Below are 25,142 nucleotides of genomic sequence, written 5' to 3'. Positions count from 1 at the left end.
ATGCCTTGCACATAATCATGATTTATGAATGAAAAAATATTATTTAAACTCAAAATTTATCCTTCCAATTCTCGTGCCAAAAGTATCATAATTGTTTGGTTTTGTAGTCTGCCCCATAAAGTAATCTGACTGGAGAATGGTACTAAACTACACCTACACTTTGTACAAATGACTCTTTTTCATTAACCAGAGTACCCCGATTTACTTGACAATTTTCTCAATGTCAATCAAACAGGATTAAATATCTTATAAATGTAAGTGTGGTTGGTGCATATACATTGGACAACACATTTCGTACATCAAGCGAGCAAAATTACACGATTCGATTAAGGCAACTAGACTTTTCCGGTGCATCTGTATTTGTCCTAACTGGGCACGAACAAAGGCATACATAGCTTCTCTATAACAATGCATTAGAACCGGAGGGGATAAAAAAAGAAGAAAAAGGAAAAAAAAGACAAGATTGAATGAAGAGAACGTGGATCAATCAGGCCATATCCTCCTTCACAGCTTGACTCGTCACCTGCACAGGCGTCACTGGCTTAGTGCGCTTTCTCATCCCAAGTAAAGAAAGGCCCAGAGCAACAATCCACTCAGACCATAGAATGGGTAGGGCTCGGTACAAGTGCGGGTTACAACCATCGGTCCAAATCTGAAGTAGGATCTCATAGAGCTCGTGGGCAGGGAAAACATAGCCCAACCGGTAGAACCCGGGGGAGAGTTCAAAAGGGCCGATACTACTTGAGACATTGAGGATGATCCAGGTTAACATGAAGAAGGACATGAACTGCATCGGAATGAATGCTGTGGCGGCGTCGATGATCAGGAAGTTTAGGTGCATGACTAGCCAGATTGCCATCCATGTCAATCCAAATTGATCGGACGTGGCGTTCCAATCTTCCCGGAATGCCCAGATGTAGCCACTCATACAGAGGGAGGCGATGAATGTATAACAAATGGAGATAATCAGCCGGAGAACCATATTCTGTTTTAGCGAGAGGCTGGAGAAGATCTTAAACTGCGCAGAGATACCGTTGAGCGCCATGAGAAAAAAGAATTGTTGCAGAATGGGCATGACCATGGAGACAGTGTTATAGTAAAAACGGACTCCTTGAGCCATAGGCTGGAGATCAATTGAAGAGCTTGAGATAGGGTCAAGCACAGTTTTGGCGATGTATGGGTCGGAAATATTGGCGGTTGATAAAATCGTAGTCCCATTCATTTGATCATAAACACCGCCTGTACCCTGGACGAGCTGAACCAGCATCGAATACACGCTTTGGGCATAGGCGGAGTATTTGGCCCCATTCCAGATATAAGTCAATGCTTGGGAGTTATTGTACACCCTAGCAGCTTCTGGGGAAGAAAGTGCCGTGGCTAGGCGGGCGGAAGCATTTGCTTTGGAATATATGGCACCCCAGTAATAACCTTTGCAAACGGCATTTCGCACATCCTGCTCCGTGGGGTATTCGGTTATGGGATGTCGCTGGACGGTTGGAAATGACGGGCCTTTCATTTGGTCGTACGCTGTCATGACGGACTGGCCAATCACGTCCTGATCGTAATCCACAAACAAAAGCTTCATAGTGCTGTATCGAAGGGAGTCATGATAGGCGGTACCATACAGATAGCACATGTTCGCGAGAAACAGCAGCTGGAGAGTAATAAACGCCCTCCCAAGCGCACCGAGAAATGGTTTTGGCAGCTGCATGTCGGTAGCTGGAGGATTGAGATGTTGCCGGAATGATTGATGATGGTATTGGTTCTCCCGTCAAACAGAAGCAAGAAGTTGAGCAATCTAGAATCAACTTCTTAAGATACAATGGGATTGTTATCAGAGAAGAAAAACGAAAGAAAAGCACCAACTAGGGCCGGGGGAATGCATGGAGGAATTTCCCCTGATATAGCCCATGGATTTGCCATCGATAATCCGATGTCCGACATCCGAGCGGATGATTCACCGAGCTGTAGATTATATCCTGATTTGCGTCTTAATAAGTTTTCCTTTTCACCCCAAGCATGATCCCAGGCCCTGAGTGCCATTGGACCCACTGTATTAAAGCAACAGGGGATGATTTTCTTAGGGCAACCTCCATGCCCGATTAGCTAAGCGGACAGTATTCGATAATCGGACTGCACGTTAATGGGGCACCAACCTAAAGATCACCTCGTTAGTGAAGCTACTAGCGACAAGAAAAGGTCCCGTTCTCTGCCGGTAATCCGACTTCGAGCAAGGAGCCGGAAGTGTACTGTATCAAGTCCACAGTTGCTGGTTACGACGATCGTAAATCTTCATCAGAGAAGACAAGAAGCTGTGGTTGGAATTAGGACGTTTCAATGCTTTGTTTATTCATATTATCTATTTGTGGTCATGTTTTCAGTTAGCAGAAAGAAGAACGGAGTATCAGGACATACTCTGGAGTAAAATATATGTCCCCTGCCCTGCTCATAGCTTCCAGCCATAACGTGTCCATATCCCTGTTAGATTTAGTCATGGGCAATACAACGTAAAAATCAAAATGAGAAACCCCACCCTCAGATGATGATCACTGCCCATCGATCGCAGTGGAGAAGAATTTCATGCTGTATACCTGGTCCTTATCACTTCCGAGAGAATATATAATGCGCCCGAGGTTCGTTCATAAGATGCTGAAATTCCCGAGAATATTCTCTCGGATGAATCCATTTCTTTAGACCTCCTATCTTTTCTTGGCCCTTTTATTGTGCTCAATATGCCCATCAAAGTAGTCGTTGTTGGCGCCGGTCTCGCCGGCCTGGGTGCTGCAATTTCGTTGAGCCGTGCAGGCCATGAAGTTCAGGTTTGACGATCCCTTTCTTGCTGTGTATCCTGTGCTGTCTTGGAAAGTAGAGTTGGCTGATCCTATTCATAGGTTATTGAGCAATCGGGTTTTCTAAACGAAGTTGGGGCTGCTATCCATGTGGCGCCCAATGCCACCCGAATTCTCAAGGCCTGGGGATGTGATTTAGAAAGTTTACATCCCGTCCACTGCAACAAATTACAAGTGTGGGATGCCTCAGGGAATCTTGTGTGGACGCCAGTTGTGAGTTGCTGCTAGTGTACTTGTTCTTCACTGGCGTAGCCGTGGATTAACAGGAAGGCTAGGTGACAAAAGAGCGCCAGATGGCCCTAAATACAACAGATGAATGGTTGTTGACCCATCGAGTTGACCTGCATAACGCCCTGCGCACCGCAGCCACCAAGGAGGTTAATGGTCGCAAAATCAACCTCCGCCTCTCTTCGCGTGTATTATCGGTGGTATGTCATTGTGCGCCCGTTATGGCCCTGATTGTACTACTGAAGGCGTTCACTGATCTCACATTTTCCACTCACAGGATGCAGAGGCCGGCGAAGTAGTCCTCGAAGATGGTACCAAATACCTCGCTGACCTAGTTGTAGGGGCTGACGGTATCCATGTGGGTTGTCCTTCAAGCATCACGTTTTACATAACCTAGCTGTATATTTACTCAAGTTATCCAATGCTGCCAGTCCCGCACCGTTCAGGCTATCATCGGCGAAAACAAAGGACGCCAGAGCACCGGTCAAAACTGCTTTCGTTTCTTGGTGCCCATGGAAAAGATACAGGCCAATCCACTAACTGCTGCGCTTATGGCAAAGACGGGCATTGATGGCGTGCATGCCTTCGCGGCGCATGACCGACGCATCGTGGTTTATCCCTGCCGGAGTGGTCAGTTGCTGAACGTGGCAGGCATTCACCCTGCCGGCAAAGAGACGAACGCCAGGGATTCATCGTGGCTTGATGGGGGCAGCTTGAGCCAGTTGATGGAGACCTATCAGGACTTTAGCGAAGAGCTTCAGGAGATGTGTCGTCTTGCCGAAGATGTGAAGCTGTGGAGCCTGGCTTCGCGCAGTCCAGCTCCCACGTTCGTGAGAGGCAAGTTGGCTTTAATCGGAGATGCCGCGCATCCCATGCTACCTCGTATGTCTCTTGCAACCCTGCATTCTCTTTCCATTTGTTCCATCTTACATGCTAATCGGGTGCGCCGCAGACCAAGGACAAGGCGCTGCTCAAGCATTCGAAGATGCGGTGGCGCTTGGTGGAGTGATGACAGAGGATATGACCATAGAGCAGATCCCGCAGCGTCTGGAATTGTACAACAAAATCCGGTATAAGCACGCGGTGACCGTGATGCTGATGTCCAAAACCCACGATGAGCGACGGGCGGAGATGTTGGAAGAGCTCCGCTCCTACGTGGCCGACGCGGAGGTCCCTAAGGATATGTTCGCCTTCACTTGGCCGTCAGATCCAATTGGGGAGGCACATCGACTGGTACAGGAAGCCAGGGATAGACAGAACGGCCCGCGTTTCTACGAGAATTGAGCTTTATATGGAATGAATATATTTGACTGCAACGCTGGTGGGTTAACTTCCATGTAGAGGCATTGTGCCGGGGATACTCGTATAATTGATAAGAAAGCAAGAAGAGAGGAAGTGAAGCAACATGCTCTGTAGATGTCTTACAATTATTTTCATTCCTTACAACGGTCACGTTACTCGGGGTTGATTAGCTAAGCGGCTCTGTATCAAAGAACTAACTAGTTAGTTAACTAACTAACCTACATTGCAGGTCATTAGGTGATTAATGCGCCCTTAACTAAGGGGTAAAGAAAGCCTTTAGTATTGTTTTGTTTTTTTTTTTTTGTTTCAATTTCTTGACCATTGGCTCAGTGATAAGTCAAATAACAGTCAGCCTGTATTAGAGCCAAGTAATTTCGATCGATATGCCTAACGACCCAGTTCCCAGAAAGGTAACGGCCTGTGATGCGTGCTACAAACGAAAGGTACATCCATTCACACTATATACTACTGGGATTTACAACTGCCTTGGATCAGATCAAATGTGACCGCGTTGGTTCCCAATGTAATTGGTGCCTCCATCATGACATGAACTGCACGTATTCATCAGATTTGCGTTCGAAGAGACGACGTCAGGATAGCAGGTATAAATAGACCCTGCTTCGATCTCCGAGAAAATTGTCTATGACCAAGTTTGAAACTTATCCTTCATAGTAGGCAAAGAAACAGTTTGATCGATCGCATTCGACGCATCGATGAACGCAGAGCAAAAGCTGGAGCGATAGGTTTGTACTTTCGCCCATCACCTTTTACATTTTCGTCTTATCCTTTCATACTTTGGATCGCCTACTTACTTGCTGATGAAGAAAGACCACCTGAAAAACAGCCTGTCCACTTAGAGCAAGCATATCCGTTACTGCCATCTCCCAGGATCATTCACTTTGCCGGTTGGAAGATTGGAAATATTGCTCCTCAGATAGGGGTACCGAATCTCCTCCCTGAGGGTCTTCGCTGGATTGAATCAAGGACCGGAACCGTTATCCCTCTTCCAAATCTTTGTCATGCTCCATGGGAGAAGCCACCCCTATCCTATGTATCCCCTGACTTAGATGACGTCCATGAGGTCGCGTCAACACCTTCTGGGCTTCCCGCACGGACAGTACTGAAGCGGTACCTGGACGTATATACATCATCGGCCATTCACACAATCTTTCCTGTCATCAATTCATCACTCTTCTCCCAGACGATACGTGCAGCCTATATGCTGCCTGGACACAATAAGAAAACCCATTGCCCTAGTTCAAGAGCATGCATATTCGCTTTCCTGGCATTGGTTTCTAGTTTAGATCATCTTGCCACTCGTTGTACAGCCCCCAAACCACCTCCTATTCCTCGAGACGAGTATGTCATGAAGGCCCAGGCCCTTTTGTCAGCTTTACTTCAAGAACCACTCAACTTGGATGCATTACAAACGGCTCTTCTACTGGTACTGCCATCCATTCCATTGTGCTTTTTCAATTCTCCACATACAAGGAGCATCAACCTTCAGGCTGGGAACCTGCGCTAATTCATTCATTTCTGATCGATCCCCAGTCAATACTAGGGATACTCACCGGTGAATTGCAAACAGCAACAAATTATAATTCGATCGCATCACGTTTCATTATTGCTTTGGGAGCTCACACAATGAGAGATCCATGCGCGGTGCCGGAACCTGCCGTCGGCGGCTCCAGAGACAAGGAGACTAGGAAACACCTTCGCGGCCTTTTCTGGCTCTGCTACGCCCTTGACAAGGATTTTTCGTTGCGTACTGGGCAGAGCCACTGCCTCAGGGATGAAGACTGCGATCTCCAACTACCACCCGGTTATACTGAGAAACTGCACTCCGGGATGAGATATTCCTCGATGGGAAATGCGCGCGGCCTTCTGTTTCCCATCGATCTACGGCTCAGCATGATCAAGTCTCAAATTTACACCGCTCTCTACTCCCATCGTGGACTACAGAAAAACGACGCTGAAGTCATCCGATCAATTCGGGAGCTAGACGAAGAGTTAGAACTCTGGAGAATGTCAATGCCCTCAAATCTGAGACCCAAACTATCATTCGCAAAAGAGAACTCCGAAGACCAGCGAGTGGACACCATGTATCTTGTGCTGACGCATTTAAACTACTACTTCTGCGTTAATATAATTCACCTCGCCGGAAGTCGATGCGAAGCGTGGCGTTTGTCTTCCACGCCGGCAGGAATGATGGACGGACTTCGCTTGAGTCTGACTCTCTCCGTGGAAGCTAGTCGGTCCCTTTTACTATTTTTGAATTACTCTGAGTCCCTTGTGAGCGTAGGGAGCTTTTGGTAAGAGACCTACGTGTAAAGCTTGGCTTTCGTCCTTATTATACCAAGTACACACAGCGTTCTTCTAACCTCCCATTGGCCCTCTAGGACTCTCCTTTTCTATCCCATGTCAGCGATGCTCACGATTTTCTGCAACTTGCTGGAAAATCCACGTGCCGAGAGCGCAGCAAGTGATACGCAACTCCTGGCAGTAGCAGAGCACACGACTGAACGGGTCTTCCTGAGACAAATTTCTCGAGCTGACAAAGCCGCCCATTTGCAAGCTATCACCGGATTTATCTTTAGTCTTCGAGATCTTGCCCAGCAGGCGGTTCACCAAGCAACCAAAGAATCTGGTCCATCCTAATTCGTGTTTGAAGCGTCTCGATAATGGTCTGGGTGAGCGCTGGCTACATGAGGAGCGCTTTGCGATATCTTACGATCTAATGTGTGATGGTCTTGGATATATTACCTCTCGATTCTCATCCTCAAAGTCCTAGGGTCATGTAACTCAGATATATACACGAGACTTCTTATCCCGTCCATTGATGATTCCTCTATATGCTATACAATTCATCTGTCGGGCCCTCAATTGATAGAGGGATCAATAACGTCACTCAAAGACTTTGGGCATATACAGCTATCGAAGTATTACTCCAGGTCTCGGTCCAACTAACCAATACATGCGTACAGCGCATTGGTCCAGCCCAAGAGGTATCCTGTATAAGTATACCTAAACATTTTGCCCTCAACGCCTCGCTGTGCCAAGATAACAAGAGCAGACCGTAACAGTCAATTAAATTGTATTATCGCGAAATAGGGTATCATATAAGAAGAAGCATCTCAAAGAAAAAATACAGTCGAAAGCGACATAAGCATTACGATTCGGGCCAAGGGGCCAAGTCATGTTGAAGGCCGCCGTGCGCTGCTGAACGAGGATGCCCATTATTAGCCAAGTCGGGCTGAGATGAGGATTGGTCAGAAAGGGTAACCGCGGGTAGTAGGTCCGACAGAACGCTTCGCCGTCGTGAATAAACCCCACCTATAGAAGGGTTTTCCTTCTCCCGCTGGACAATATTGGGTTTCGGGCGGTGGCGACGTGGGCGGCGGAGGTGTTCGTTTGGTACTGGGTCAACCTGCTTCTTTGCAGCAGGCACTAGGTTCAAGTATATGGGAAAGATGGCACCAGCGCAGAAGACAGCAACGAGGACACTATATGAGAATGACATGCCCCCAGCGAGGCTGGCTGCATATTGTGCGAACGGAAAGCAGGCACCTCCGCTGATCGCCGTCGTCAGAAGGGTTGCAGCGGTCTTTGTATGTTGGCCTGCGCCGCGGAGAGAGATGGCAAATATGATGCTGAATGCACCACTTTCAAAAAGGTAGACCATGAGACCCATGGCAACCGCCGCAACTCCCGTCGTTTTCATGCATAGTATGGAGAAAACTATCATTCCAATGTACGATATAAGTAAAATCCATCGTGGCTTCAAGAACCATTGCAGAAAGGCGGCAAGGAAACGACCAACCGCAAAGATAGAATGAGCGATGGTCAAATAATCAAAGGAGCTAAGGCGAGAACTGTATCTCGATAAGTGAACGTCCAGGATTATCGAAGTAATTCACCAACTTACCTGGGATAGACATCTTCGACGAACATGGTGAAACTTTGCGAAATTATTTCCTGTCCGGCGACGTAGAAAAATTGTGAAAACACCCCCAGTCCTAGGGTTAACCAGACCACAGGAATTCCGGCGACCTGGGTCATGTTGTCGCTTCGACGCCGGTTCGCTAGCTCCTGAAGATCTTCATCTGACGCCTCTGGGATTGGTAGGTAATAGAAAGCCACAGCCAGAAGCACGTCAAATAATGCAATGCCAAGATAAGTCCATTGAACGTCAACCAGAGAAGAAACATCGGTCACTTTTTTGAAAAGGACCTTTTTCGCTAAAAGCGGTGAAACAACGCTTCCTACCGCTTGGACACCCTGCGAGATATTCAATCGAATCTCCGAATTCTCTAGGGGCCCACACAGCGCTATGAATGGGTTGGCTGCGGTTTCCAATACTGCTAATCCAAAGCCGACAATGAAGTTAGAGACGATAAAGGCAGAGTACGAAGTCAGGACAGCCGAGGGCCAAAATATCAAAGTGCCGCAAGCGTAAATACACAGTCCTGTGATGAAAGTCGACTTGAACCCCCAATGTTTCAGCACCGTGCGGCCCACCAGCGGTGGACCTATGAAATACCCCCCAAAGTAAACAGCGTTCAGGCCCAAGGATCGCCAGGAATCTAATCGAACAATATCCTGAAATTGTGCGTTGAGAATATCCAGCAACCCGTAAGCGAACCCCCACAAGAAAAACAAGATCGTGGTTAGGGAGATCGGCGCAATGGATTCCTTATTACTGAGCTTCAGCATATTCGCTGGTTTCTTCATGTTGACAAAGTCGAAGAAGGTGATGCTAGGCAGGTATGAGGTAGTGGTGATGGTTGTATTCGCTTCCGCATCTTGAGGTGGGTCACTGGCCATCAAGAACTCCCTCATATCTATTGGACCGTTCGCCTCTCTCTGACTAGCACTGCTACCACTGCCTGACGGAGAGGACTTACTATGGTTAGCAGACTGCGAACGTCGTCGCATGTTGGGACCTGGGACAGTTGGAAGGGGTGCGGGTTCAGCAATATCTGGGATATCCGGAATATCCAAGGGGCCAACCGTAGGCGCATCTGGCACAGTCGTGCTATCGTCCGTGTCCCGAATCATCTTTGGGACGATTCGCGCTACTAAAGGCTTGAGACTTGGCACACAGGCACACATAACCGACACATTGACCTCGACCACTGACCACATGAACGAAAGAGAAGCATACCCTTATCAGGTCAGCATGGGACGTAAAAAAATTGGGTTGGGGGATACAGCCATGTCACACATACAATTCAAGTCGTCGCCGCTTGCATCCTGCAGGTGAATCTCTCTGAGCAAGATTTGGCGCGATGTAGCTGCATTTTGAAGGTAGGCAATGCGGATAACATCAACTACTGCGACGAAGAAACCAAAGCTAAAGGTGATGACAAGAATGATCTTCTGTTTCCGCGGAAGACGCATTTGAGTTAAGATGGGGTTTGGCAAGAAGAGAATGGCTAGATCGGTAATGATGTTCACCGGAGAGGAGGAGAGGTATAGAGTGAGGATATCGGTACAGTGTGCATTCGGGGCCAGGGGATAGGAAAAGGCCGCTCCAACGGGACGACATTGAAAGACGTTGACCAGTGTGAGGGCCAATCCGGCAGCATTCACGACGAATAGAGTCACATAGTTTGCGCAACGGAAAACCCTTTCCCCTTGGGTTAGAGTGAGGTAGAAGACGAGGATGGAGGTTTTGACGGCCATCAACGCGGGGTTCTATTGAATCAGCAATCGGAGCCCACCGGACCTGAGCTGACAACTCACATATAGCACAGTGAATGCATAATTGGCTCGATTGAGGCTGTACCGGTCACTAAGAGCTATGTCGTTATCATGGAGGCCCAGGCCTTTTCTCGTGGCATAAAATAGGGAGAATGAGAAGCCAAAATCGATGACCTGTGCAACGTCAGCCATTGCTTTCACCGTTCAACTATTCTTTTCCCCCACGCGACGACGCTCGAACCCCAACATTCGTATGCAACCGACGGGCGAGACACCAGACATACCCATGCCAACAACATCAAATAGTCATGTAGTCCGACTTTCTTAACGATGAAAACCCGTGAGACGAAGCGCAGTGCCACAAAGACAGAGGCGATGACGAAGAAGACAATGGACACGACCAGTACTTCCGGCCTGCGGTCTTCCATGGTGGGCGACCGCGACCACAGCTCACGTAGTCTCGTGTGAACTTCGGAGATCGCAGAGTAACAACCCAGGAGCGCTCACGACCATTCAAAACTTATCGCGAGAGAATCCGATAGAGATGTAAGCGTTGATTCTCGAGAGTGAAACGGCTCCATGGTCACCGAATGCGGAAGGATCGAAGGAAGGACGACGACATCCCCGATGACGATAAACTGACCGAGTAGAATGTGTGTGTGTGTGTGTGTGTGTGTGTGTGAGTGTGACACGCAGACTCGGAAGCTGTTGGAGGGGCGAAGGAGGAGGCTAGAAAGACTGGATGAACGGTTATTGATCTTGACAATAATAATAAAGATCGATTTCGCCGAAGAAATCCGCCAAAAGAAGGGTCTACCGAGCAGTCGTAAGACAATGGGAACTTGCAGGGAGCCAAAACGTCAGAGAAGGAGGAAAAATGTTGACGATGAGGAGAAAGCGGAGAAAAGAAATTGTGTGGTTCGGCGTGGGTCTTCTTTCACCCAAGGGATGAGATCCTGCGTATTTTTATTTGTCTTCAATAGTTTGCGGCCTCCTCACGAAGGCGACTATGATTGGAATATCAATTCGCCATGCGAATTTCTGGAAACTTGACTGGGTAAGCCGTGAGAACTTCTTTATACTCCGTGGAGGGTAAAAAGGAAGCAAGCGGCCGATCCATGTCAGTCACGTAGGATAAGAACAGTATGTACAGGACATACACTTCTTGTTCTGTACACCTGATTTAAACTTGCACTTCATCCGTTCTGGTTTCGGTATTCTTTCTGTTTTTCCCTTCTGTCAGCTCGTACCTTCTGACTCAGCCAACCTTTTTTTCTTAATTTATTTTCGCTTCATCCCTCGCATGCATGCAACCCAATCCGTAGAGACGGGATTCTCCATCTCTTCCGCCCCCATAACATTCTTGGGATCAAGATCGAAGTTCACCTGCTTCATACCTGCTCCACGCATAATACGAATAAGTATGATTATAATCTATCCCATACAGGGGGATCTACCGTGCAGTTGGGGACGTGCGACAGATAATAAACTTATTCACACGCAGGAAACAAAAATAGTACGCAGTTGGAAACAGTTTGAGGAATCGTTCTTGGCATCCTGAAAGGGACAATGCCTCGGCTTGCAAATCAGTACCCATCTGTCGATCAGATCTATTGATGAGGATCTTCCAAAATCACAGAGACATTTACGACTGCCTGAAGAATGAAGTAACGCTGTCCATGCACATTGATCCGCCATAGTTCGACTAACTCTCGCTAACGCTTGACTAGTGACCATCGTGGCCATTCTCCACCCTGACAGGCGTTGTTTTCTTGACTAAAATCTGGGTGCGGAGAACGCTACGGAGCCTACCGCTTGCTCACGATGCAACCCAAGCCATCACATGGGCTCGTCTCCCCTCAATTGCCTTGAGTTCGACTCCCTGCCCGAGGGAATAGGCCAAAATGGAACGTCCCATTCTTCAGGACGATCAGTCGGCTTCCGACGGGAAGCGCTGCCTCAGGGGCTGGACGTCCTTGCGAGTCTCCGCTATAAAGCTGGCAGGTTCTACTCCATTTCATGGACAGGAATTGAGATAGCGGAAGATAGGCTGCAGCTTGGTCAGCGATCTTGACCTCGTATCAAACTAGGGACATGAGACCAGCTTTCTTCCTTGCGGCCCTGGCCTCCCTGGCTAGTACTCATGCTAATCCTGAGGCCGACTTGGCTGGCTCGATCTGGGATGATTTCAAAGGAGCAGTCACCTGTGCTGGCTGTGAGGTATGTCGGATAGACATCAAACTATCCATGGAAGGCAAGATGGGCTGACTCTCGAAGGGCCTGCTCGGGGCACTCAAACTAGTAGCCGGTCTGGGTCAAAGTGCATTGGAACATGTTGTGACCGACGCGTGTAAGTTGGCAGGGGTAAGTAAAGGCTTTGAAAAGAGTTCATAAAGAGTGAAATTCTAAACGGATGTCGGTTAATGCCTCACGTCAGATCGAGGATGACGATGTCTGTGAGGGCGCAATCAAAGAAGAAGGCGCGGCCGTGTATTACGCCCTGAAGAATCTGAAGGTCGGCTCGCATACATCCAAAACCTTCTGCTCAAGTATTGCCGGCCTGTGCGATTACCCTGACGTTCGGCCATACAACCTCACATTCCCCGTAGCCAAGTCCTCGGTCACTCGTCCACCCCCGAGTGGCCAGTCTCCGATCCGTGTCGCACACATTAGTGACACGCACGTTGATTTGCAGTACACCCCCGGAGCCAATGCACAATGCACCAAGCCTATTTGCTGTCGTAGTTTCACCCCGGAAGACGCCCCCGGTAACGCCTCAAGCCCCTGCGGGCTCTGGGGTGACCATCACTGTGATCCTCCACTTCGTCTCGAGGACTCCATGATGGACGCTATCGCGGCCCTCAATCCAACGTTCTCCATCTATACGGGTGACGTTCCCCCACACGACATCTGGCTTGTGAACCAGAGCTCAGTCCTGCAGAGCTTCAACTCCACCTACTCCAACCTGGGGAAACTGGGCGTCGTCTACGCGGCCTTGGGAAATCACGACGCAGCCCCAGTCAACCTCTTCCCTTCGGACAAAGTCCCGCCCTCTCACAACCCCCAATGGGCCTACGATGCCCTGGCCAGCGACTGGTCCAACCTCGTCGAGGGTTCACCTAGCTCAACTACCAAACACGGTTCCTACTCCATCATCCACCCCAATTCCAACCTCCGCATCATCTCCTACAACAGCGTCTTCTACTACAAATACAACTTCTACGCATTCCAGGAACCAATGGAATACGACCCGGACAACCAACTCCACTGGCTCATCTCCGAGCTGCAAGCCGCCGAGACCGCCGGCCAGCGCGTCTGGATGATCGCTCACATCCCCACCGGCAACACCGACACCCTGCACGACTACTCACACTACCTCGATCAGATCATCAACCGCTACAGCGCCAGCATCGCCGCCCTCTTCTTCGGCCACACTCACACTGACCTCTTCCAAATTTCGTACACCAACTACACCGCCCGCACCGCCGACTCTGCCACCGCAATCGGCTACGTCACCCCATCCATGACCCCGGACTCGGGCGCCCCAGCCTTCCGCATCTACGACATTGACCCCGTCACCTTCGCTGTGCTCGACTACACTGTCTACACGGCCGACATCAACAGCACCGATTCCCCCAACACCCCACCTAAATGGGTCAAATACTACTCCGCCAAAGAAGCCTACGGCTCCCTTCTGACCCCACCCGTCACCGACCCCAATGTTGAAATGACCCCCTCCTTCTGGCACAAGGTCACAGCCCAAATGGAGAAGGATGACTCCGTCTTCCAGGCGTGGTGGTCGCGCACCACGAGAGGTTACAATGTCACGGAGTGCACGGGGGAGTGTGCAAAGAATAAGATTTGCTCCCTGCGCGGCGGAGACGCACAGTTCAACTGCGAGGGTCCGGGGACGCCGTTTAGTATTACGAAGCGGAGTGATGGTGTAAACGAGGTGCATGTGGAGAGGCCCTTCTGTGAGGATGCAGTGTTGGCGAGGATTGTCGGGGGGTTGGCGCGGAAGGGTGTCGATGCGGAAAAGTTTGTTCGGGAGAAGGCGAAGCTTTATGAGAAGGCTTAAGTTGACTGGGGAAGGATTCAATCTCTGTGTGACGTTGTTGATATCTTGTCTTGGTATATATAATGTTGAGTGTCTAATGATCCACCTTCGGAAGCATTAACTTTAGGACTCTCTTTAGAAAGGATCTACTTATGCCATGGCATAGGATCCGGAGTATATAGCGAGAAAGAAACCAAGCGTGACCTGATGGTCTCTGTATTACCCTACTTGTTTGACTAGTGAAGGAGTCTACGGTGGACACATGTCAGGCGCATGTGTGGAACTTGCAATAAACTTTTTATCATTGTTCCCGAACCATTGCTACCTAATGCGCATCAGATCGAATACCCGATTCCATCCAAGTTGCAATGCGCCAATCCCAGTGTCGTGGTATCATGTCATGGACCAGATGCGTCCTGCGTGCTGCTTCTTGTGCGTCGAATGTAAATGTGGTTTTAAATAACCCGAGAATATCTATGAACATAGCTCAAATACTCCAGGCGGAGCAAACTGTGTAAAATATGTATGAAAACGAATGTGAAGAAGGTTAAGAAGAGAAAAGGGGGTATGGATATCGAAGAAGCGAAGTAACAAAAAATCAAAGAGTCAACAGAAGAAGCTAGCACTCAACGCATTTACTCAATGAACCACTCAACATCGAAGAGGCGGCCCGCATCTTCGGAAGCCACCAAACCGAACATGTGGCGCGACACGTCAATGGAGGTGCTGTCGCAGCCCATGCACTTGTCAACGACCTTGCCGGAAGCGACCTTGCCATTGTAGCGCATGGTCACCATGCGGCCGCAGTCGCTGTCCTTCATCATGCCGACGGGAAGGGCCAGGACGTCCTCGGTGCTGCCATCGTTGGTGTATCCACAGCTGCTGGGGGCGAGGGAAGAAGTGGCAGTGTCGTAGAAGGTGGTCTGACCCTTGCACGGGGAGTCTTTGGAGCAGGTGCCGGTGTATCCGCTACTGCTACCGCTGGGGCTGCTGGCGGTAGGTTGAGGGGCAGCAGAGGTAGTGCTAGACGAAGTCGGGACCACGACAGGAGGGTTGCTGGTGGTGGTGGGCTCTGGCTGCTCGGTAGGTTCCGGCTGTTCGGTAGGCTCCGGAGTGGGAGTAGCAGAGGTAGTAGACTCAGCCGGGGTGGGAGTCCAAACCGGCTGGATGGTTGCAGATTGCTGGGGCTCGGGGGCCTCACTCTCGTGAAACTCGCCAGGAACCTCAGCGGGCTGGGAAGGCTCAGGAGTTACGACGGGAGTGGAGGACGCAGGAACAGAGACAGTGGGCTGAGCTTGAGTCTGGACAGGTCGGTCGGTGGTGATGGTCGTGGTGACCGTCACGGTAGTCCATTCAACGGTAGTGCGGGTGTTCACGACAACATCCTGGCGCTTTTGCACAGGAGCGGCCGAGGCGAGGGCGGCAAAAAGGGCGCCGGCGAGGGCGAGAGTCTTAGCCAGAGGAGCCATTGCAGATATGATTGATTGATCAGAAAAAATGATATTTTTACTTTTCAAGGAAGGTTGTGATCGGCGAGCCGACGACGAAGTCAATTGAAGGAATGATTTCAATTTAACCAACTGCACAGCAGATTGGGGAAGTGAATGAACACTCAAAAAGAATGAGAGTGTTGTTGAAGGAAGGAACGACAGAAAGCTGTCTGAGAAAGAGAGAGAGAAGACTGTGGGTAAAGAGAGGGAGAGAGGAGAGAACAGGTAAGGGAGGGAAGACGCAAGTATTTAAACGAGGGTGCATGGATGGGAATTGGTGACTTCCCTACTCGGGCAGGTACGACTAGTCCCGTCTCGTATAGGAACAACTAGCAGAGATACTAGTCCTTCCTTTGTCTCTGTGTGTTTCTTTTCTTTTTTAATTTATTTATTTATTTTGATTTTTAATTCTATCTTATTAGTTAGAATTTTACTTTTACATTTTTATTTTTCATTCGAAATCATTGGCATGCACAGTGGACTGTTCAGGAACCCAGCGAATGAATATCCATCCGATGCAAGTGGATCTTTTTCTAAGCCCCGGACCCACGGCACAGCTCGTGAACCCATGGAACATATTAATTACTACTACGGTTATGGCTGTAATGCTCACTCACACTGGCTCCAAATCTGCCCACTTTTAATTAATAGTACTCGGTTCCACTCGCCCTGAACCTCAACCGTTGGATTGGGATGATCTCAACTTTTGGTTTGTCTGATTGGGACGGCCCGACAGTTTTCCTCTTTCTACCAAGGCATGTACTCGGAGTATGTATGTATACTGTGATCGCTCCCCTTGCGCATTGATCTGGAAAATCCAGAAAAACAAAACAAAACAAAACAAAAGATAGATCCATGCGCAAGTGACTAAAGCTACATGCCACATGTATCCATTACTTCCTCACCGGCACTTTTGACCTGTCATCCCCGACCGGATGACGTGTGGTTCATGACCCAAAAAGCAGAGTAGAGTCAATTGAATGCAATTCAGGTACCCGCTCTCCAAATAATTTCCATTCTGTGCAAATCTCAATTGATTGGCAGTGCAAGATTGGCGCCGGTGTTACACCATGTACGGTCTATACCCCTTTGAGGGATGATTTCGCTACTAAATCTCGTCTAGCTCAGTTTAGTGTAGGCTTGGTATTGAGTTTAGGTTTTTTTTACTGCCCCCTTACGGTCTTTTTTGATCCAGGGGGATCAGCACTCGCTCGCTATCCGAAATGACGATGGTACCTGAACCTCCGCCACACTCTTTGACTTTCACACCTATTTCCGGTGTGGCTTTGCCCTCGTGTCAAGAGAAAGAGATACTATTAAAGAAAAAAAGATAAAAAAAAAAACTGAAAAGAAAAAAGAGGCATTGTCAACCTTTTCCCATGACCCTTTATCCTGGAGTCTTACGGAGGATGAATAGTCGCCCCCAATAACCAACCGATGTATTGAAGACATTCATGCGTCAACTGTCTTGGACCAAGAATCAACGATTGAGGCGAAAGGAAGCGAGCAGAGATTGACTCAACCCTGTCAGCAATACATTGTGACGTGGATACGTGGTTGTCAATGCGCCGTCCAATATCATTCTTTCCCGACAACACACTGTCTCCTCTAATGGCTTGATGTAATTCGTGAATACCATCGGACCCTCCGAAAGTCCAGACCTTCTTCTTTCTAAGCTATATTCGTTGTAGTATGGAAAGTGGAAAGAAAAGATGCAACCCTAATGGGGCGTTTTGACTCCGTCGTCTTCATCCCCCACCCGTGCGCTGGACTTAATCGACTCGGTTCTTTCAGGTACAAAACGCCACCCGCAAGATAACATTCCTCCCACGACTCCGTAGAGCTTTTCTTTTGGAGGTGGAGAGACCGTGTTGGACAAAGAGGGGAGATTCTGTGTCCCTGCATGGTTTCATAGCGATTCAGACCAGAACTTTCGACTTCGGCTTACGATATCTACAGCTGAGTGGGTGAAAAGAAAAAAAAAAAAAATAAAAAATAAAAAAAGAGGAGAACATGGGTCGACGTCGGCATCTATCCTGTCATCGAGTCCTCTCATGCATGTATGCCTTGTTAGAATCAGATGTTGTTCTGTGGACACCGCGAACTCCACCAGTCTAGGCCCTAATCCTGGGCCAGATTTAATCTATCTTCGCCGATGAATTGAATCTGGTCCCTAGCCCTATGTTATCGGTCCCTAAAGATTAGATGGGAATTACCGAACTCATAATATCCACTTTAGAAGCATAGACAATACTATACTAATAAAATACTATAATAAATCAAAATGAAAATCACAGAATACCCTCGTACAAAGCCCCTGCATGTCACATCTGATATAATATTCCCCGTTGCCCGACCCCAGTCTCATCTCACTCAGACCAGACCCCAAAGTAAGCGGAACGGGTGGATATGAAGGTGAAGGTGAATGGAAATGTGTATCCTTTAACAGAGCGACACATCACAACCAGGACTCAAGCCGGCGGGAATACGAACGAAACCCTGTACGACTCGAAAAGGCAAATGCATAGTCATACGTCAGAGCGAACTTCCCCAAGTCTAGACCGGACTCACCGTGGAAAGAGACTAATCGGGTTCTCGTCGTACTCCGTATTAAGCGGTAACTGATACGGTGACATTCAATGCATTACCTAGGGCAGGGAACCCCCTCGTTTAGTACTAGCACTAGGAAATTTTCTCCTCGCTAGGGTTTTTTTGTGGCGACGGCGGACTTTACTGGATTAGGCACGTCGTGTACGGGGATTACCTGGTGAGGGACGAAATGGAAGACACATCCGGGAAAAGCAAGTCGAAAAGTATCATGATGCCGTAGGAGAGTCTTTTAATCTCTTTTCTGGACCAATACCTGTACTTTATTCACACGGTGAACGAGATGCTCCCGATCGAGACAATGCTGCCGTGTTTCACTCTAGAAGTTACGTGGTTATAGTACCATCGGATATGATTCTCCGTATCTTGTTCCAGGTCTACCGCCTCGGTTGCGCTGCTGTATACCGGAGGACTAAAACTACAGCAAGGGAGACAACTTGTATGACTTGTGCTACGGGAGATCCCCTGTTGGAGGTAGTACTGGTTGCTACAGCTCATTCTTCCGTCCACCAATGATGGAGGCACGGTAGGCGATTCACGGCCCATCATGTAACAGTACTTCGACTAGGCAAGTCACGGCAATATCCCGCAAGCAAAGTGATGGATGCCTCCTGCTACAACATGACTCTCCATGAATAAATCACAAACGTTACATTCCTAACCATTCGATCTAAGTCACATTTTGCCATTAAGACCGTCCCAGGGCGTTGAAAATAGGAAAAGACAAACCAAACCAGTCAAGGTTTTTTGAAGTACATACACGTCAGACAACTCATAGAAGAACAGCATAGCCACGAAATAAACAGTAGAAGAAAGATCAATACCCAGGATCCCTCAAACTCATGATATCAATGCGTACAAACAAAACATCAAATCCATACCCGCACGCCTATTGCAAACCCAATCATTATATAGAATATGTTCAACCCTGGCACATCAGGCAGGCTTCCTTGTTCTCAATGCTGCATTGGAGAACCTTCTGAGAATAGATGTCATTCTCGCGCTCCTCGCTCGTCTTCTGGTCATCCTCGCTCTGAGTTTCGCCAGCGTCGGCCTCTTCCGCACGTGGCTTGGGCTCAACCGAGCCATTGGCCTGTCCGTTGGTCTCGCTTGTGGGGGAGCGAGGGACAGCAGAGTATGTGTTGGATGCAGCACCCACGGCCCGCTTCCGGAAAGAAGCATTGGCCCGAGCGACGTTGGTATCAGCGACCTTGAGGGCCTCCTGGTCCACGGTGAACTGGATCGGAGCCGAAGCGGCCATGGTACGCAGGTAGTACATGCCGGTCTTCAAGCCCATCTTCCAGCCAGCGAAGTGCATGCTGGTGATCTTACCCATAGTCGGCTCCTTGAGATGGATGTTAAGCGACTGGGACTGGTCAATGTAGGCACCGCGGTCCGCAGCCATCTGCAAGATCGAACGCTGGGAGATCTCCCACACAGTCTTGTAGAGGGCCTTGATATCCGCGGGGATGTTAGGGATGTTCTGGACGGAGCCACCCTCGGCAATGATACGGTTCTTCATGTTGTCCGACCACAGACCAAGGTCGACCAAGTCCTTGAGAAGCCAAGGGTTGACGACCTGGAACTCACCCGCAAGGACACGGCGGGAGTAGATGTTCGAGGTGTAAGGCTCGAAGCACTCGTTGAAGCCCAAGATCTGACTGGTGCTTGCGGTCGGCATGGGCGCCACTAGCAAGCTGTTGCGCACACCGGTCTGGGCGATCTTCGCTTTGAGAGCGTCCCAGTCCCAGAGATCAGTGGGGGTCCGGTCCCACATGTCGTACTGAAGAATGCCCTGGGAGACGGGAGAGCCTTCATATGACTCGTACGTTCCGAAGTCCTTGGCCAGGTCAGATGAAGCAGTCAAAGCTCCGTGGTAGATGGTCTCGAAGATTTGGGTGTTTAGCTGCTTCGCCTCGGGTGAGTCGAATGGCAAACGAAGGGCAAGGAAGGCATCAGCCAGACCATTGACACCAAGAGCAATGGGGCGGTGACGCATGTTGCTGTTCTTGGCCTCAGGGACAGGGTAGTAATTGATATCGATGATCTTGTTCAGGTTACGAACCAGCACCTGCACAACTTCGTGGAGCTTGCCAAAGTCATATTCACCGCGGGCAGCATCAACGAAGGTGGGCAGGGCAAGAGAGGCAAGGTTGCAGACAGCAACCTCATCCGGAGCAGTGTACTCAATGATTTCAGTACAGAGGTTGGAGCTGCGGATCGTTCCCAGGTTCTTCTGGTTGCTCTTTCTGTTACAGGCATCCTTGTACAGCATGAAAGGATTTCCAGTCTCGGTCTGAGCCTCCAGAATAGCATACCAGAGCTTCTGGGCCTTGATGGTCTTGCGGCCACGACCCTCCTTTTCGTATCTACTCTCTTGTCAGTACGAACTTTTTAATTTGAAACTGGGAAAGAGTAAGTCTAACCTTTCATAGAGTGCCTCAAATTCGTCACCATAAACATCGGCCAAGCCAGGGGCCTCGTTAGGACAGAAGAGAGTCCAGTCGCCGTTGGCTTCAACTCGCTTCATGAACAAGTCCGGAGTCCAGAGGGCATAGAAGAGATCGCGGGCTCTCACTTCCTCTTTACCGTGGTTCTTGCGGAGATCGAGGAACTCGAAGACATCGGCGTGCCAAGGCTCCAAGTAAATGGCAAAAGCACCTGGACGCTTGTTTCCTCCCTGGTCTACATATCTGGCAGTGTTGTTGAACACCCGGAGCATGGGAACAATACCATTGGAGGAACCGTTGGTACCACCAATGTAGGAGCCGGTAGCACGGATGCGGTGCACATTGAGACCGATTCCACCAGCGGTCTTCGAGATCAATGCACATGTCTTGAGCGTGTCATAAATACCTTCGATGCTATCCTCCTTCATATCGACAAGAAAGCATGAAGCAAGCTGAGGCTGAGGGGTACCAGCATTGAACAAAGTCGGCGAGGCATGGGTGAAATACTTCTGAGACATCAAGTGATAGGTCTCGATAGCCTTCTCAATGTCATTACCATGAATACCAACAGAGACACGCATCAAAAGGTGCTGAGGACGTTCAGCAACCTTTCCATCAATCCGAAGCAAGTATGACCGCTCAAGAGTCTTGAAGCCGAAAAAGTTGTAGTTGAAATCGCGGTCGTACACAATAGCGGAGTTGAGTTCGTCGGCATGTTTCATGACTATCTCGTACGTTTCCTTTGATATCATTGGGGCAGGTTTCTTATTCTTTGGGTTGATGTAATGGTATAGGTCTGAAATAACCAGGGAGAATTGCTTCTTTGTTTGCTTGTGAAGGTTCGAAACAGCTATACGAGCAGCAAGAATGGCGTAGTCTGGATGTGTGGTAGTCATGTATGCCGCAGTCTCAGCAGCCTACATAAGCCTATCAGTATATCGTATCGGTTTATCTGCGGGGCGGCGGAGCCATACCAAGTTGTCAAGTTCAACAGTGGTGACACCCTGGTAGACACCAGAGATGACCTTCTGGGTGATAGCAGCAGCGTCAACATGCTCGGGGTCAAGACCATAGCATAGCCTCGATACACGAGCAGTAATCTTGTCAAACTGCACGCGTTCTTTGCGTCCATCTAATAATCACGGTTTGTTAGCAGATGTTGCAGTTGGTGGCAAGGTTTCGGATGAAACACGACAAAAGCCCCATTTCACAACATGATACAGACTGATCTGAATCTAGAAAGATAGAACCCAAGGGCATCAACGCGTACCTCTCTTGTAGACAAACATTTTGACGTGTAGAGGGGAGAGCTCGGGGGATACGTAAAGTAGACGATAAGAAACAGGGTATAATAGTATTACTGAACGGATGAAGTATTAAGGCTCTGGAATGAGAAAAACAAAAGCAAAATCGGTTTAAGATAAGAAGGAAAGCCCTGAGGACTGAAGTGAAGAGGGGATGAGAAGGAGAAAAGAAGTTGGAGGGGCAGAGAGTCCAGCAGATATTTGATGCTGCCGGGACCAACAACGCGTTGACGGTGGATATCAACGCGAATTTTCGTGTTCGGACCAAGTAAATGGGTCTCCCTTACTTAAGCATCGAACCCCGAAGAACCCGCCAACTCACGTGATCGTGATGCTTTCGTCACGCCACGCGAATGACGAACCTCCGATCTCGCTAGGGTACGGATATACGGATATGTGGTGCTCTATACTTCTTCCAAACTTTTGTAACTGACATTAGATCTATTGCCTATCAATAAGCTTAGGGCACTCAGAAATCTAGGCTTGGATCAAGAATCACAATAGTTACAAGAAGGTAGATTTCCTAACTATCTACCAAGTAGGAGCATACGGCCTCCTTCTACTTATTGCAACACACCCTTACATGACGAAGATTGGTCTCAATATACGGTTGATACAAAGAATAGAACAAGAATGGAATTAAGTCATTCCACCCAGATACCCGATACTCACTGCGCAGCTGAGTAGAAGATTCGAAGGTTGATCACCCTTACAGCGTAGCAGCGAAGCCGACGAAGACAACTGCAGCAAAGGCAGCAGCGGGAATATGCCTATCAGACGAGCCGGCATTGGCGGTATGAAGAGGTACTCCGGAAGAAGAGGTCGAGCTGGGGTTAGTAACAGAATCAGAGCCGGAGGTACTAGAGCCGGAGCTGGAAGTGCTGGTAGCGGTAGCAGTGACAAAGCCGGAGCTGCTTGACTTGGAACCGGCAGTGGAAGTACCGGTGGAAGAGGCGCTTGAAGAGGTCGAGGTGTTGACGACTGGGAAAAATGATGTTAGCTCATTATAAATCACGTCCTCGGTAGTTATCAGCAGTCTACCATGTACATACCGACTTTGTGTCCAGCAGCGGTGCAGGTGTCAGCGAACTGCTTCAGAGCGTCTTGCTTGTCATCATCGCTGCACAGGCTCTCGATTTTGGTCTGCACTTTATCAACACAGACGGCTTTGAGATCACCGGGGCTTGGCTCAGTGCTAATCGAGTTGTCAGAAACCAAGCTTTCCTTAATATCAACTTTTTCAGTTTCTAGTATGAGCATACCCGAGAGCCTCGAGAAGGCAAGCCTTAGGGCCTGCAGCGGCGGCAATATTTCCGAGGGCCAAAAAGGACAAGAAAAGAGCAGACTTGGCGAACAACATTATGGCGGAACAAAGTGGATGATTAGGGGTACGGGCGGTGAACTGAACTGTCAAGTTCGGGGTGCTGTACAAAAAAGACTGACTAAAACAAGTTTGATGCTAGAGAACGGACTGGGGGTGAGAAAGGAGTGACAGCTTGCGATAAAGAGTGACAAGCAAATGATGAAAAGAATGATAGATGATCTTGAGTTCGAGCAGCGGAATGGAAATTTAATGGAAGAAGAGAAGGTGAAGAGGGGACCTGTCTCACCCAATCAGGTATCGACCCTGCCGATCCTTTCCTGGCCCTGAGATCATGTCTGGGGTTCTCATTTCCAATCGTTCCCTTGCAAATTTTACTGTACGGAACTATCTATTTTTAAGTGGGTCCCCTTATTGCTTTTGTGGTTAAGTATCGGGACTCGATTGGTGGAGCTTCCCGGCAGTCTTGCCATCCGTTTGTAACGCATGTAATCTCAAAACTCCTTCCCTGTGTATTAATTAAAAGTCCAGGTTTGGAACATTAGATTAGGTTCCTTACCAAGCAGTAGTCGTACTAAGAAATCCGGTGAAAATCCAGTGCTGCAAGTAAAATAGCAGGAAAATGGTTGTGTAAATATATGCCCAATTACAACCCCTAAAAGACAGCCTGTGGGGAATACATTCTGCACCTTTAAATCAAATTGATGGGTTATCAATGCCAAGTGAATGAAGTAACATTGTCTCAGTCCTTTTATTATCCTAAATTTATCCAACAGCTAGCAATAAGCTAAACTAATAAGTGGCCAGACTCTCTATATGTAAGTCTAATTATAGTATACCCACTATGTGTGATGTTCTCTATCCCCATTCAATGAGGTTTTCTTTAAGGAAACAAAAACAAAAGGGAACGCTCTAAGATGTGTCATGCTTCGATCAACCATCTATTCCTCATACCCGCACCGGAATCTACCAAGACCTATCAGTCACCGGTCCCAGTTAGGGTCATAACGACTTGTGATTATCTCTTGAACGGGCAACCTATAGTCCACGATTTCCCGACCATTCACAAGGTCATTTTCAGTTGCTCTCTTATCTGCCTCGGCTTCATCCTTCGCGATACCCGCCTTGACGTGCCTCCGAACCAACCTCTTTCGAGCTGTTTCGAATTCGACATCCACAAACCAAAGTTCATCCATCAGTTGTGCCGCCTTATTCCACGGTTCTTTATTCAAACTTAGGTAATTCCCCTCGAAGAAAATAACCCTGCACGTGGCGGGGATGGCAATATCATCATCGACAGGATCTTTAACTGCATGATCAAAGCTTGGCGCGTACAAGCTTTGTGTCTCCGGCGTCAACTGCTCCCGCAGAGCCTGGACTAATCTCAAGAACTTCTCCCCGTCAAAAGTGAAAGCTGCACCCCGTCGCGCAGCAGCATACACCGGGTCGGGCATTTGAGCGAGCTGCGCCCGCGTAAGGTGATATCCATCCATAGGGATAGCAGTCGCGATAGGCGGTGAATTGGGATGCTGTGCCGTGTAAAGTTGGTTGATGCGATTTGCCATCAAGCTGGCAAGTGCTGTCTTTCCGGAGCCCGGTATGCCACTCACTGCTATCATCAACCGGGAATCGTCTGGCGTAGATTCGGTTTTATCTTAAGAAGGGCCATCAGTAATCCATCGGTATAAGAATTTTTCCGTCTTCAAAAGCTCAAGGCTAGACCTTCTTGCTGTGCAATATGTGTCATGCCGAGCGACTTACCCCAGATCTTATCGACTAGTCTGTCTACCTGGGCATCCATGGTTGCCTTTATATCTATAGATCCAGGGTG

At 48.7% G+C, this 25,142-nt stretch overlaps 9 protein-coding genes across 9 annotated transcripts; 3 read left to right on the top strand and 6 right to left on the bottom strand.

Moving 5' to 3' along the window:
* Nucleotides 1-487: 487 nt before the first annotated feature.
* F9C07_5065 (putative nitrosoguanidine resistance protein SNG1) lies at nucleotides 488-1,711 on the bottom strand (the record flags this gene model as incomplete). Its single annotated transcript, XM_041285346.1, has 1 exon — nucleotides 488-1,711. The coding sequence occupies one exon, from the start codon at nucleotides 1,709-1,711 to the stop codon at nucleotides 488-490; it is 1,224 nt and encodes a 407-aa protein (XP_041144669.1).
* Nucleotides 1,712-2,532: 821 nt separating this feature from the next.
* Nucleotides 2,533-4,776, top strand: F9C07_2151012 (uncharacterized protein). Its single transcript, XM_041290957.2, has 6 exons — nucleotides 2,533-2,819; nucleotides 2,892-3,062; nucleotides 3,125-3,277; nucleotides 3,355-3,435; nucleotides 3,509-3,959; nucleotides 4,030-4,776. Exons 1-6 carry the CDS (start codon nucleotides 2,733-2,735, stop codon nucleotides 4,359-4,361), a joined length of 1,275 nt encoding a protein of 424 aa, XP_041144668.1. The 5' UTR covers nucleotides 2,533-2,732; the 3' UTR covers nucleotides 4,362-4,776.
* Nucleotides 4,617-10,839, bottom strand: F9C07_2150982 (fucose permease). Its single transcript, XM_041290940.2, has 6 exons — nucleotides 10,367-10,839; nucleotides 10,125-10,256; nucleotides 9,608-10,076; nucleotides 8,305-9,544; nucleotides 6,780-8,251; nucleotides 4,617-6,692 (listed from the first exon to the last, which is right to left on the bottom strand). The coding sequence occupies exons 1-5, from the start codon at nucleotides 10,508-10,510 to the stop codon at nucleotides 7,549-7,551; spliced, it is 2,688 nt and encodes an 895-aa protein (XP_041144665.1). The 5' UTR covers nucleotides 10,511-10,839; the 3' UTR covers nucleotides 4,617-6,692; nucleotides 6,780-7,548.
* On the top strand, nucleotides 4,803-7,037 carry F9C07_2201867 (Zn(II)2Cys6 transcription factor; the record flags this gene model as incomplete). Its single annotated transcript, XM_041290955.2, has 4 exons — nucleotides 4,803-4,822; nucleotides 5,268-5,823; nucleotides 5,931-6,691; nucleotides 6,779-7,037. The coding sequence occupies 4 exons, from the start codon at nucleotides 4,803-4,805 to the stop codon at nucleotides 7,035-7,037; spliced, it is 1,596 nt and encodes a 531-aa protein (XP_041144666.2).
* A 1,337-nt stretch (nucleotides 10,840-12,176) lies between the features above and the next one.
* On the top strand, nucleotides 12,177-14,160 carry F9C07_5061 (sphingomyelin phosphodiesterase; the record flags this gene model as incomplete). The annotated part of the gene is made up of 3 exons (XM_041290954.1): nucleotides 12,177-12,302; nucleotides 12,360-12,446; nucleotides 12,520-14,160. 3 exons carry the CDS (start codon nucleotides 12,177-12,179, stop codon nucleotides 14,158-14,160), a joined length of 1,854 nt encoding a protein of 617 aa, XP_041144664.1.
* A 263-nt stretch (nucleotides 14,161-14,423) lies between these two features.
* On the bottom strand, nucleotides 14,424-15,884 carry F9C07_2282049 (uncharacterized protein). The gene has a single exon (XM_041285345.2). It carries the CDS (start codon nucleotides 15,606-15,608, stop codon nucleotides 14,775-14,777), a length of 834 nt encoding a protein of 277 aa, XP_041144663.1. The 5' UTR covers nucleotides 15,609-15,884; the 3' UTR covers nucleotides 14,424-14,774.
* Nucleotides 15,885-18,867: 2,983 nt separating this feature from the next.
* Nucleotides 18,868-22,265, bottom strand: F9C07_2282048 (alpha subunit of ribonucleotide reductase). Its single transcript, XM_041290939.2, has 4 exons — nucleotides 21,957-22,265; nucleotides 21,661-21,818; nucleotides 20,663-21,603; nucleotides 18,868-20,605 (listed from the first exon to the last, which is right to left on the bottom strand). The coding sequence occupies exons 1-4, from the start codon at nucleotides 21,973-21,975 to the stop codon at nucleotides 19,159-19,161; spliced, it is 2,565 nt and encodes an 854-aa protein (XP_041144662.1). The 5' UTR covers nucleotides 21,976-22,265; the 3' UTR covers nucleotides 18,868-19,158.
* Nucleotides 22,266-22,699: 434 nt separating this feature from the next.
* F9C07_5058 (putative GPI anchored cell wall protein) lies at nucleotides 22,700-23,350 on the bottom strand (the record flags this gene model as incomplete). The annotated part of the gene is made up of 3 exons (XM_041290938.1): nucleotides 22,700-22,971; nucleotides 23,043-23,185; nucleotides 23,253-23,350. The coding sequence occupies 3 exons, from the start codon at nucleotides 23,348-23,350 to the stop codon at nucleotides 22,700-22,702; spliced, it is 513 nt and encodes a 170-aa protein (XP_041144661.1).
* A 944-nt stretch (nucleotides 23,351-24,294) lies between these two features.
* Nucleotides 24,295-25,112, bottom strand: F9C07_5057 (putative panthothenate kinase; the record flags this gene model as incomplete). Its single annotated transcript, XM_041290937.1, has 2 exons — nucleotides 24,295-24,965; nucleotides 25,073-25,112. The coding sequence occupies 2 exons, from the start codon at nucleotides 25,110-25,112 to the stop codon at nucleotides 24,295-24,297; spliced, it is 711 nt and encodes a 236-aa protein (XP_041144660.1).
* Nucleotides 25,113-25,142: the final 30 nt, after the last annotated feature.

The sequence above is a fragment of the Aspergillus flavus genome, chromosome 3 (assembly GCF_009017415.1).
Source record: "Aspergillus flavus chromosome 3, complete sequence".
Lineage (NCBI taxonomy): Eukaryota > Fungi > Ascomycota > Eurotiomycetes > Eurotiales > Aspergillaceae > Aspergillus > Aspergillus flavus.
This window is presented reverse-complemented; position numbering and strand designations above follow the sequence as displayed.